The sequence below is a fragment of the Pseudopipra pipra genome, chromosome 1, assembly GCF_036250125.1.
Source record: "Pseudopipra pipra isolate bDixPip1 chromosome 1, bDixPip1.hap1, whole genome shotgun sequence".
Taxonomy (NCBI): Eukaryota; Metazoa; Chordata; class Aves; order Passeriformes; family Pipridae; genus Pseudopipra; species Pseudopipra pipra.
The window spans coordinates 68,017,865-68,031,053 of NC_087549.1; the positions used below are offsets into that span (position 1 = coordinate 68,017,865).

At 37.0% G+C, this 13,189-nt stretch overlaps 1 protein-coding gene across 10 annotated transcripts in view; it reads right to left on the reverse strand.

The window, feature by feature from the left end:
• The window catches only part of FHOD3 (formin homology 2 domain containing 3), a 386,896-nt gene that overhangs the window by 40,429 nt on the left and 333,278 nt on the right, over window positions 1-13,189 (reverse strand). For all 10 annotated transcript variants that reach the window (XM_064660232.1, XM_064660222.1, XM_064660212.1 and 7 more), the window contains 3 exons: window positions 9,744-9,926; window positions 4,486-4,605; window positions 3,857-4,018 (listed from right to left, as the gene is read on the reverse strand). In XM_064660232.1, the coding sequence (XP_064516302.1) occupies window positions 3,857-4,018; window positions 4,486-4,605; window positions 9,744-9,926 (465 nt within the window). The remainder of the gene's footprint in view (window positions 1-3,856; window positions 4,019-4,485; window positions 4,606-9,743; window positions 9,927-13,189) is intronic.

A 13,189-nucleotide genomic window follows, 5' to 3' on the forward strand; every position in this document is an offset into this window, starting at 1 on the left:
CAGCACCATGCATGATTTTATACTTTTATTTATATGGAATTCTACTTTTTTTGTAATTTTTTCACTTGTGCCTCCTTTTTTCGGTGCCATTTATGACTTCAGTCCTTAATAAAAAGCCACAAGTTTTACAATAACTATACCATTTTGTTTCTGGTCTTTCTAACTACTTTTTGGTGAGGCAGCCTGTTTTCTTTATGGGTTTTTCTTTCAGGAACAAAGGCTCAGGAAATTCTTATACAATGCGCATCTCAGGGAAAGGGGCATCTCTGTTTATCTACAGGATGGAAATTGTTTAGCCTTTGTGGTTTCTGAAAGATGTTTGTAGACAAAATGGAGCTCAAAATACAGCCTAATCCACAGTGAAATATTAATTCTCCTTTCCTGTCAGCTTTCCTAAACCAAGATTTCGCCTTGTCTGTGAACATTCCCTTGAAAAGGGCAGCTTGGATGGCTTCCATGTCCTAACTCTTTGATTTGTGGTAGCTATGATCAAGTGGGAATAGAGCTTGTTACAGTAATCCATCAGTGGTATAACACATGCAGGAACATCCCAAGGAGGGAGACCTTGGGCGTCATGGGGAAGGTTAAGGCTATAATTTCTCTTAATGTGATTTTGTCTGGCCTTTTTAGAATTTCATCCGCTTTGGGCAGGGCCACTAGATCAGCAAACCACAGACTGAAAGACTGTGCTCAATTTTGCACGCTCTTAGACCTAAAATTTTTTATAAGTGACAGCAGTGGGTTAAGCTTTCTTCCACTTTTTATAACTGAAAAATAGAAGATTCACTTGAGAGTACACCATACACAGTAGTAAGGATTTTGGAAAACAAAGGCTCTTCTCTTTTATGGTAATATCATTTTAGTGATTAACTTCGTCCCAATCTAAAAAAAACCAGTGAAATAACTTCTTAATAAAGAGAAGTAGCACAAAATGAGAAACCAATATACCTAAATGTTAAAAGAGAAGAATCACTTAAATTAGAAACGAAACCATAAAAAAGTTAAAATCTTCCAAACATGAAAAAACAACCTCACTGAAGGCAATAAATCAGTCTAAACATAGGCTGTACAAGAGGAAAACTAGGAGAAGAGTTGGAATCCAAAGAGAAAATATCTAAGGATATAAAACAAAAGCCACAAATTCCTTTATGGTATGAAATAAAAAAAAGAAAATATGTAGGAGGTCCGGAATCACTGGGGATGAAAGAAACTGAGGAAGACAAAAGTTAGAGAAAGGAAGCAAGATGACTTCTTTTCATCCAACTTCACCATAGAGGATGTTGGGAAGAAACCTATTCTGGTTCCTGCTTTCATTTTTCTGTATTATATTTTTGAATAGATGTGAACTAATAGCAAGGTTTGAAAGCTTGTTAGCAGAAACAAATGTGTTGGAGGAGGATGATATCTTACACAGCAGTAAACAAGTAGAATACAAGAATTCTGACAGCAATTAAAATAAAGAAATTAAGCCACTTGTTAAAATTACTATGAATATGTATGAAACTACACTTGGTAATTTGGAGACTCAGAGGATAGCAAAAGTTTCACCTATCCTTAGAAAAGCAGCAAGGTTGATGCAGAGGTCCAGGTTTCATTACTATATCTGGTAACCCGGCTGAAAGGATGAGTAACATGAAATTTAATACATCAAAATAACCACTATATTCCGTATATGTTTATAAAATAGTGGACAGATAAGAGTAAGTAAAGAAAATTAGATTTCAAAATCTTTACAAGAGCCACATGAGAGGCTGACTATGAAGTGTGAGGTCAAGAGAGCAAAAGAAAAGAAGGAATACACATTGATTCTCATTTGATGATAGGGTTAACAGAAGGTGTCTCACAGTTAGCACTTTGTATTTCAAAATTATCTGGAAACAAAGAAGAACATTGAGAGGATAAAATCTACAGATTAGTCCTGACTGAAGATTATTAGGGGTTTGAGAGATAAACAGTAAATCTGCTTCAGCAGATCACAGTCATTACTTTAGACAATGAAGTGCACACTGCAGGCAGTATTGGACTCCTTTGTGCATTGGGCTGAGTTCTGAATTGCTTGATCAGCTCAGGAGACTGACTGGATGTCCTTGTGGACTGCCCAAAGAAAACGGGTGTCCAAAGGATAGCAACAGTCAAAAAACACAAAGAAAACCTCAGGACATCTAACAAAAGACAGCAGAAGCAGAACGGACAAACACAGTAAGCATATAACATTTATAAGGAGAGGCTGGAATACTGTGCTTACTATTGTTTAACCCACTCCAAAAGGTATGACGGAGGAAAAGTGTGGAAATGGTCTCAAAAAAAAAAGACGTAAAAGGATCATTTAATACTTAGACAAGGATCTGAGCAGCCTAGTTTAATTTTGTCCTGCACTGAAAAAGGTGATGAACCAGATGACCTTCAGAGATCCTTTCCAACCTAAGTTATTCTGTTAAATAGAGAGATAAAAATGTTTTGACTGTTCAATATATTCAGACAGTAAATCCTGAAACTGGCAAATTCAATAGTAGACAAAAATAGATTATGAATTCATTGTCACAAGAACTACACTAAGAGCCAAAATAAGATTTGATTTTCGCAGTTATAAAAAAAAATTATTATGCAGGGTTGTTTCTCCCCCTCAACCCCTCCCTCAATATCCAGACAAGGTGGCCTGTGGAAAAGAAATCATTCCTCTATTTGATGCATATGATGAGAATTATGGCTCATGAAATAACATTTTTCTAAGAGAAGTCTTCCTCTCCTCCTTAAAAGCTTCCTGTGATCTTCTTTCCAGCAGCTGGTATTGTCCACTGTCTGAATCAAGACACTGGAATAGACGTTTACTAGTATTATCTGCTGTAATTATTTCCACTTCCACATGAGAAATGACTCCTAAACAGAATTTTATGTTTGCTATCTCCCATGTTTACTACATTAATCAAGTAATATACTATTTTTAAGGGTCATTCATGAAATCTCATACTCTGAGAGCTCCAAGAGTGACTTTACAGTGTTTCTATAATGCTTGCTAGCAGCAATAATAAATAATCTGCATACCACATTGAGCCATTGACCAGACCTATGCATTAACCAGGAGATTACCATTTTTTGAAAAAAGGAGCTGCCACAAGTTTCCTTTATATCTATTTATTTTCCTTAACTCTTAATAATCAAAATTATTTTCAGGAGGAGGACAGAAAAGACAAGTACTAAAAAGTAGAAAACTTCTTTACTTTGAGGGTGACAGAGCACTGGAACAGGCTGCCCAGAAAGGCTGTGGAGCCCCCTCAGCTGCAGAATATTCAAAACCCGCCTAGACGTGACCTACTCTAGATGAACCTGCTTTAGTGGGGAGTTAGACTAAATGATGTGCTGATATCCCTCTCAGTTCCAACCATTCTGTGATTCTGTGAGTCAAACGAAATATTTCAAGGACACTTTCATTTTGGAAACAGTTTTATTAGCAAAAAATTCATTCTGTCCATTGCCCTTAAAATACAATCAGGCATCCGCCTTAAAAAATAGATTCCTCTAAACCATAGAATAAATATATTTGAAGATATTGGTCAAATAAAGTTTTAACTTAAAAATAGTTTCTCATAGTTACACAGATTAAGAATGTCGTTAACTAATGGCTGTCTAATAGTGCATTGATGAGGGAACCCATCTGACCGGCAGAAATAAAGCTCAGAAGAGGAAGTATTGGCATCTTTGAAATTCAGTGCAAATGACACAATGAATCCACATTTATAAATAGTGCTGCAACCAGGGAGGAACAAAAAATCAAAGAATAAAATAAAATCTTAAATATTTCACTTCTAAGAGGTGTTATAAAAACATACATATAGATGTATTTACCCACTGGACATACCTTGGCTGACCTAGTGATGGCCCCAATCTCTGAATACAGATCAGTGCTGTCTGGGAACTTTTCCACCACCATAGTGCAGACATGGTGCAGGAGGGACTGTTTGTGCACTGTGTCCTTGACTTCTGGAACCTTCTCGAGGTAGCTTAACTCAAAAGCTTTGGCCTGTAAGGGGAAAAAAGGGGAGGAAATTAAAAATAAAAATGTTTACTCCTTCACATGCAGATTAGTAGGCAAAAATGATGACCAAGAAGGGGCAGAAGGGAAAGAAGAAGAATCCTATGGGAGAAAAAACTTACTGCTTTTATTAATTTTTAACTTGCTGAAGACTAGGCCTAAAATCACTCCATCTGCAGTGAAATGACTCATGACACAGTTCTCACAACTTGAACATGGAGGATAAACATTAAATTTAAGGAAGTTACACTAGAAGAGTGCCTAGCTCTGCATTTCCTTCACATTATGCTGAAAGAGACAAAAAGCACCCTAACACACATTAAAAAGCAGGTTCTATTTTCTAAACTACTCTTCTAGTACAAAATAAATAGTGTGTGGCAATTATCATAATGGTTTTGACTTCTGTTTTTTAGAAGGAAAAAGCTGCAGGGGAAATGCTGGGACAGCAGGCTTACGTTGGTTCCATTCAGAAAGTTCCCAATAGCTAGTAGAGTAGAAAGGATAAATCCCAAAGTTTTATTGTGCTCCAGTTGGTCCATTCCTTCCTTCAGGTCTAGCAGTGGTTCTGCAACTTCCTGCCATGAGAACAGAAAGAAGAAAGTGAAGACTGCATTTGGCTAGTTTTTAATTCTATGGTTTAGATTAATTACTGCAAAAAGTTCCTGAACTGGCGTCTTGCAGAGTGTAAACTGGCCATGTGTGCTGGTTTTCTTCCAGGTTCCAGCTCATAAATCACATACAAGGACAGCAAAAAAAATACATAAAATACTTTCCTAATGTTGCTCCTTTACGTATGCAATTGCCTTGCTTGTCCTGGGGATTATCCTGTGATTCCAAACAGGAGAGAGAATCAAAGAAAGGGCTGCTGCATTTGAGTCAGATGCATGAACATCCCCATGCCCCAACTGATAAAAAAGCTTCTTAAAACTACTTTTCCTAATCTTTGAAAAACAAACAAAAAAGTTTGGAAATCTGGCTGACTTGACATTGCTAGCCTGACCCTACAGCTTTCTTCAAATGATGGCCATCTCTGAGTTTTGGATATGATTCTGTGCTTGTTCAAATTTAAAACTGAAAAAAGCCCCTGCTGTAAACATCAAGCTTTACAAATATTCTCATTTTAATCTTTTAACTTAATGCATCTTCTGTCCACGCATGTTATCTGAGTATAGGTATGTAAACTGATAAGGCTTGAAAATATAAATTCTGTTCCATTACCTCGGGAAGTGAACTACACCAGAGAGTTCAAAGGAAGAGAGTGAGGGTAATTGAGTTGACAGAGCTTATTTCTACATCTCTGTGTGAGGCCCAAGGCTATTTATTTTGTATGCACAGTAACAGTTCACATTGTTTCTATCTCCCAATGCCATCCCAAGCATCCATGAGCAGCATTCTTTTCACAGAATCATAGAATGGTTTGTGTTGGAAAAGACCTTAAAAATCATTTAGTTCCCACTCCTCTGACATGTGCAGGGAGATCTTTTTTCCCAATCTCACAAATTTTTCATACTCTTTATGAGCCAAGAAGCCAAAATTAAGCTGTTATATTAGACCAAGAGGCAAAATAACTGAGAACTTCATTCTCTTGGAGACATACAATGGGTTCTTCAACAACTGTAGTGATATTTCACCATAAAAGATGAATGAAACATACATTTCTAGTCATTACAGAAAAATTAAACTCTTGAAAAGAATGTGGCAAAATCAAGACAAATGAAGAGATGGGATAGTGAGCTAAGTAATTTATACATCAGAGGAGAGGTGCTAAATAATCCAAGGCTTTATCAAGTTGAACTAAAATCAAGAAACAGCTGCACAGAATTCTTTGACTTGTTTTCAAGTCAGGTTTGAGTCAGTTTGCTTTATTGCATTACAGGGATGAATCAAACTGCTCTGCCTCTGATGTAAGCACAGGCTTCTGACCTATTTTATTTGGATCAATTTTCAACCTGATAAAAATACATTCCTAAAAGTTTAACTTAAAACATTTTCAAGGTGAATATAAAGGTGGCATAAAAGGCTTCCAAAGCAGGCCATACTGAGCCCTTCATTTAGCTATTTACAAGCAAGTTATCTGAGCTCAGACTTTCTTGCATATAGTACCTATTTATGATTACTCTTTATTTCTTACTTTATTGTAGGATTAAAAACCAATTTAAAATATAGTGTGCAAGATACTGAATAACCAGACAAAGTACCTATTCTTGCTTCCTATAAAACTCACCTTCTATCTAAAGAGAGTGGATATATAAGGCAGAGATATCTCATATCCTTGGATAACATGTTTTTTCACCTACAAATAATGTTTGAATGAAATTTGAGAATTGGTCCAGAATTTCTGTCTGCAAGACATCTGATAATGCCTAATAAATATTTGACACACATAGACAAATGACCTCAGCTAAATGTCTGCAATGAATCCAGTGGTCCTGGGACAAGGAGAACATAGCACACATGTTCTGTACAGCTAATCTGACACATGCATCATTTACCAACCTGCTGTACTGGTAATAAGTTTAGTTTCCTGCACCTATGAAATTCATGTGCATGATTTTCTGGGAGGGGAAAAAGCATGGTTGGGATGGGAACTTTAAGATGAACAACATGTAATTTCCTGTATTTACATTTAATCAAGACTGGCCTGCATAAAGTAACACATCCTTCCAAAACAACAAAAATTATCAAGATACTGTAAAGATTAAAAAGCTCTGATGCACTTTGTAAAATTTTCAGACAGTTTAAGCATCACTCAGAAGTACAACCTTTTTGAACACTTATTTCTGTAGCACACTGTCTCCAGGAAGACTAGAGTCAGGAGTAATCTTTCTTCTCAAAAAAGAAACTGAACTAAGCCCTTTTTTTTTACCACTCCTACTTGTCTCATTTCTACAGCCGCTTGTATTAATTTATGATCCTTTAAAGTTGTCAGCAATAAGGATGTATTTGCCTGCAGTGATTTTAATAAAAAAATAATCTTATTTAAGACAACCAAAGTTTCTATTCCTTTTTCTTCAGTTTTTAAATTCTCTTTGAGATAATGAAATTTGACAGCATTTGCATCATAAATAGTTCAGTACAAAGAATGAGTAGCAACACTGTAATTTTTCAGAGCAATCAGAAGTCTGAAAATCAAGTTTTAAAGTTGAAACTCTACCTCTTTTTTCTTTGCCTTTAAACTATGATACCAAAATAAAGGTGAGAAAAATTGTTACACTAATGATCTTCAGTAGGCATTTAAGTTAACATTTCAAAACAGTATACACATTATCAGACAAATCATTTGGAAAGGGTTTTCTTTTTTTATTTTCTGTACAGAGCAAAGAATGAGTATTCATTCATTCAGTTCAGCCCCTCACAGTCTGAGGGTGCTTCCTGCAAATATATCCTGACTTGCTTTAGTTATAAAATTCAAGCCAAGAAAGACGACTTCATTCATCATGCCTGGAAAGCGTCTCCTGAACATAAAAATGTATCAATTAACCCATTTCTTGAACAATTCACGCTCTTTTCTTTCAGGTTATCAGACATGAAACTAAGACCTACTTAGGCAAAACTCTGTTCTTGGCAGATGAGCAGAAGTATGTTCTCATGTATAAGAACCGTGGTCTTACATCAACAACTCAGGTATTTCACACTGTTGATATCATGGACCATCTAAAAATTTCAGCCTCATGGAAATAATACCAAGGTTCATTAATTTCTTATATAAAATATATGTGTCACTTGATAAACAATAAGTGCATTTTGAATTGCTATGAATTTTCCTTATTCTAAAATAGATTAAAAAAAAATCAAGCAGATGTTTGACTAAAAAAAAATGACGAAAACTGTGGAGCTAAGTGATTTTGGCACCTAGGTTTCATAAAGGGTTTCCCCTTTTGCAGATGGATCTTCTTCAAAAATACAGTTTCAAGAACAGAAGAATATTAGCAGCTCACGGGACTCTTATTATCAGAATCACTAATGCAAACTACTTCATTTTTTAAATTTGAATGTGCTTATCTCAGTCTAAATAACATGTATATTTATTGGTTACCTGGAACTTAAAACTCTGATTTTAACCTTTTGTTACTGGAGAGGTGCTCACTCTCTTTTGAAGCCCTGATGTCTGATCCTGTATCTGCCTCTTCACCCAATGAAGACCCAAGCTGTCTGTCCTATCTGTGCTTCTCTGATGGGCTTCTTATCACATGCTCCTCTTATTTTATCAGAGTTATCACGTTATTTCCTCTACCATTGTATAATAAGTACTGCACTTAGTCCTATCTACCTTTCAACAGGGATAAAAATGTTGGTTCTATCTTGACTCCAGCTATTGCTTCTTTGAGTAATTTAAATATTTGAGACATTTTGTACTAGCATCCATTCTACATGGATTTTAGCTGGCAACTCATTAACTTACTTTGTGGCATAACCATTATAGGCAAAGCATCAGGAAAACTATCAAAATTTCTTTAGCTTTTAGCAGTGCTTCAAATGCTACTTTTTGATTTAGAGGACACTAGAAATTCTATGTATATGCAGAAATTAACAGCTACAGATAACTCGGCTTTCATGAAAGGTACAATTTAGCCTTGCGGTAATTTCAGAGCAGAATAAATAGCTGTACCAAAGTAAAAAAAAAAAAAAAAAGGGCAAGAAAGTATTCATACCAGATACAAGTATTTTGTTATACAAGTCAGAAATGTAAATGGCTAAGACTAAAACATAATTAAAAAACCCTGAATATTTGTGTGATTGCATTTCTTAAAATCTAAAAAGATGAAGCAGAGGAGAAGTAATCTTGACAGTATCATCTGAAAATCAATCCACTTTTGTACAACTTGTTAAATAACCATTTCTAGGTAAACATAAGGCATTTTCACACAAAGGTATACTGATCTTTCAATAAAAAAATTTGTGCACAGATGCAGGTACAAAATTAATATATACAGGAGAGAGTTGCTTTAAGAGCAATGCATGGGGTATGCACCAGAAGAGCAGCCAGAAGAAGGCTCCTCTGCAGAGATTTTTGAAAGACCTTGTGAAAAGCAGGAAGTACTGTGAAATTTCCTAAACAGTTCCATTCTCTTTCACCTAGGCACCAAAATTTTACACTCTCTTTTTGAAATTTTTGTCTGTGGTTCATCATTAATGACAGAACTCAATTACAGTATTATATTGTTCTCTGAATGAACGCCATCCATGAAGAAAGTGGCAACAACTGTCTGTGACTTATCTGAACGTAACACTCCTGAAGGATGTCTTATCTTTTATTTAGAATTTTGAGAAGTATAAACAAAAAAAAACTTTAATGGATGGTGGTTTTGTGTTTTTCTTAGTTAAAATGAATGAAGATCAGTACTCTCATTTTACAATATAAGATTGAATACTGTACTCCTCACTCAATCTTTGACCAAAGAAAAATTCTCATTGCTCTGAAGTAAGAATTTCCTGAATAACAACATCTGGAAAAGATGTGGTCAAGATTTAGCCCTCTTATTTGTTTCAATATCATTATCTTCTAATTAAAGGAAGGAAGACATAATCTCTCATTTTCTTTTATAGAAGGAATAGATTATGAAGGATCATTTTAGCTGTTTCCTAGTTGGACACTGAAACAAAAGCGAACCATTTACCATTTCCTCAAAATACATGCTCATATTCAAGGTCAGGGGAAGATTGAGCAAAGCCTTGGAAGAGTCTCCACCCCTGCCTCCCTGCTTCCTCTCACCTTTTCCACTATCTCGTAGTCCATCTTGAAAGCCCAGAGCTGGAGCCTGGCAGAAAGTTCGCTGATGGAGGAAAGGGTGAGAAGGAACTGCTCGGCGCTGCCCAGGGGGACATCGGGATTCGCCAGCTGTGCCTCCTGGATCTTTTGCTTTTCCTCCTCAGTTGGGATCATGGTCAGGATTTTCTGTACAGGGAGACAAAAGGCAGGCATCAGTGGCACGGCTGAGAGGTGTGAGAGGATTGGATGCTGGGTGACTTCACAGCAGCAACAGTAGAAGTCCTCAAGTCCCTGGCTGTTAAATTAGGACAGCACTGTAGTAACCAAGAACTAACCCATGCGCAAGAAAGCAAAATGAGGCCTGCCATCTCACACACCTGAAGTTTGTTGAAAAACATATCTTGATTAAAATGCCTTTTTTAAATCTGTACTCAGTAGATACAGCTAATCATGGGATGAAATACTGAAGGACAGACAAAGGGAGACTTGTTAGGACTGATCTCATCAGTTTTCATATGTTTAAGTCAAAACTTAACAACTTTCTGCAAATTACTTATGGAAGCAAGGGTAAAAGGAGAGCAGTTTAGTGGCCTGTCATTTATAGCAGATCAGACTAAATTTTAAGGGTTCTTTTAGCCTCAATGTCGAAGAATCTTCCAGCACACTTGCAAGTATACAAAAATAACTTGAGGACTCCTGTCCCTTGCTGTTCCCATAATTTCTTGCTTTTTGTTCTGTCTGTTTTGTTTTTTTTTATGACACATGAAAACTATTGCAGCTTACTAGGTCACTCCTAAAAACTTCACCCTAACTGACAACTTCCCAAGGAACATACATTGAATTTAAAGCTGAATTATGCATTGCATAACACATGGCCTTTTTCTCTTTTGATTTGAAAAGTCTAAAATTTTGATGAAAAAGGATCTCAATATTTTTAATTTCTGCTGCCAGTGTGGCTCAAAATATTTAAAATTTCCCTTTAATTCATGGATTTTACAGGCTTGTTTATATGTGGCAGCTTTTCTTCTCAAAGTAATACTCCCTAAGGTATTGCTTCTTAATTAGTTTTTAACATAAGAAGTGCATTTTAAAATAAAAAAGAAAAGCAAAATAACATAAAAGTATCAGATAAGTTGAGGTCTTTACCCTACCAACGCCTCCTTAAAGCAAAGCAGATTTTTAACACAACTTACATTTATTCATCTGAGGAATGACATGCTTTTGCTGCAGCCTTCTATAATGACAGAGGTTGTTTTGAAGGGGAGAAGAGAAAAATAAAAACACCAAAGAGCTGTCAGACCTACCAATCTAAACTGCAGCCTTGTTCCAATGCTGAAATAGCCAATTCATCAAAGCAGCACAACTGCCTGCTTCCACTACTGGTAATTCCCCTGGCTGCCTGTACAGCACTGAAGCTAAGCATGGAGAGCAAGGGACCTTTCCAGGGGAAGAACAAGATTTGTTGAACTAGGACTTATATAATTTCAGTCACACCATTTGTATTGCTGTCCATTTTCTTCTGCTGACTTCCATAAACATAAGTAAAGAAGCATTTCTTTCTGTTAAGTTGGCTCTGTCTCTCAGTTACAAACAACAACAAACAAAACCTCCTTGCTTGGACACTGCAAGACTCTATCTTAATAAATTAATATCCAAAGTAAAAAAAAGAGAGGAGGAAAATCCTTCAGTACGCTCTGCTGCTTTTCCTTAGCCTGTCAATGACTGCTTGGAAAATATCTTGATGTACACCTGTTCCAATTGATAGCATTTGTGTATTGCATCCATCTACCCACATATGCTAAAATCTGTAATTTGGATCATGCCTAACATAAAATTAAATTTATAAGTAGCTGCTTCAGGACATTTCTCAGTGCTTAACCAATACTCATCTAAAAAAGTTAAAAAAAAAAAAAAGACACTGATTCTGAAACTCATAAGAAGTTTTGCAGTGTCCCTTGAAGAAGCCAGGCCTCCTAATGTCTACTTCTCTCTTCCATAGCAAGAAGAAGTCAACACGCCCTCAGCTGAGACCGGGCAACTTGCAAATAGGATCATATTGAACATCCATACATGGAGAGTTAGCAGTAGCCATGTGATGGATGAAAAAATGCTTCTGATGCATTTTTAAAGGCCAACACTTCAGCAGTATTCTCAATTGCCTCCTACAAATAACTAGGACTTTTGGCAGCTACCCAGGGATCCCACAAGTATTTTGTGGTGGGGCAGAGGCCTCACTCCAGAGATTTTGCACTGCTTTGGGGCATTTTCAAGAGAGGAATGAAACAGTAAGCTTTATTTCCCAAGGGACTCTCCTCCTCCTTGAGCTTTATGTAAACACTACAAGATAGATGGAGCTGACAAAAAGCATTCAAGTCCAAATACTGCAAAGCTGCTGTGCTCTGTACTGTAGTATGTGAAACAGAAATGCCAAACAAAAGAGCCTGTACTTGTGGTGCCAGCTGCTGAGGATCAGCCCTGCTGCTGAAAGCCATGCCTGGATGGGACTGGAGCTGCAGGCAGGTCTCACATGATCCAGGGTGCAACTGCCCCCATAAAAATGACCTACCCCAGCACTTCTGATCTGCTCGGGAAAATAATTCTGATCCTGCTGGTCATCATCCTTGGTGTGCCCCTGAGCTAATGGTAAAATGCTCCTATTCTTGATTTCCACTCTATGACTAATTTGAGCCATTTGTTCAGTGTTGGAAAGTGATGAGTACACCATGTGTCACTTTATTATTATTTTAATTTTTATTACTACTATTTTTTGAAAGATCACCGACAGTAAAAGTAGCATAAAAGCACAGCAGGGCAGAAGGTTACTGGCACCTGATGTGACCATTAAATCACAAATAGCTTTGAGTCAAATCATTAGTTCATAACACTGTCCTCAGTACACAGAATCACGGAATGGGTCAGGTTGGAAAGGACCACAGTGGATCATCTGGTCCAACCTCCTTGTTCAAGCACAGTCATCCTTAGAGCACTTTGCGCAGAATTGCATCCAGATGGTTCTTGAATATCTCCAAAGAGGAAGACTCCACAACCTCTATGGGTAATCTGTTCCAATGCAGAGTCACACACACAGTAGAGAGGTTCTTCCTCATATTTAGGAGGAACTTCCTGTGCATCAGTTCCTGCCCATTGCCTCTTATCCTATTGCTTGGCACCACTGAGAAGAGCCTGGCTCCATCCTCTTGGCACCCTTCCTTCACATACTTATAGGCCTTTGTAAGCTCCACTCTCAGTCTGCTCTTCTCCAGGCTAAACAGGCCCAGTAACCTCAGTCTTTCCTCATATCTGAGATGGTGTCGGTAGCCAGCAGGTCAATTAAAGAAGAACTGGTTATTAACAAACCCAATGCTCATATTCTCTAGTATGTGTGACAAGCATATTTTACCTTCATGCATTCTCACACAACCATCTGGGCCAGAGTCATATATTCTGAG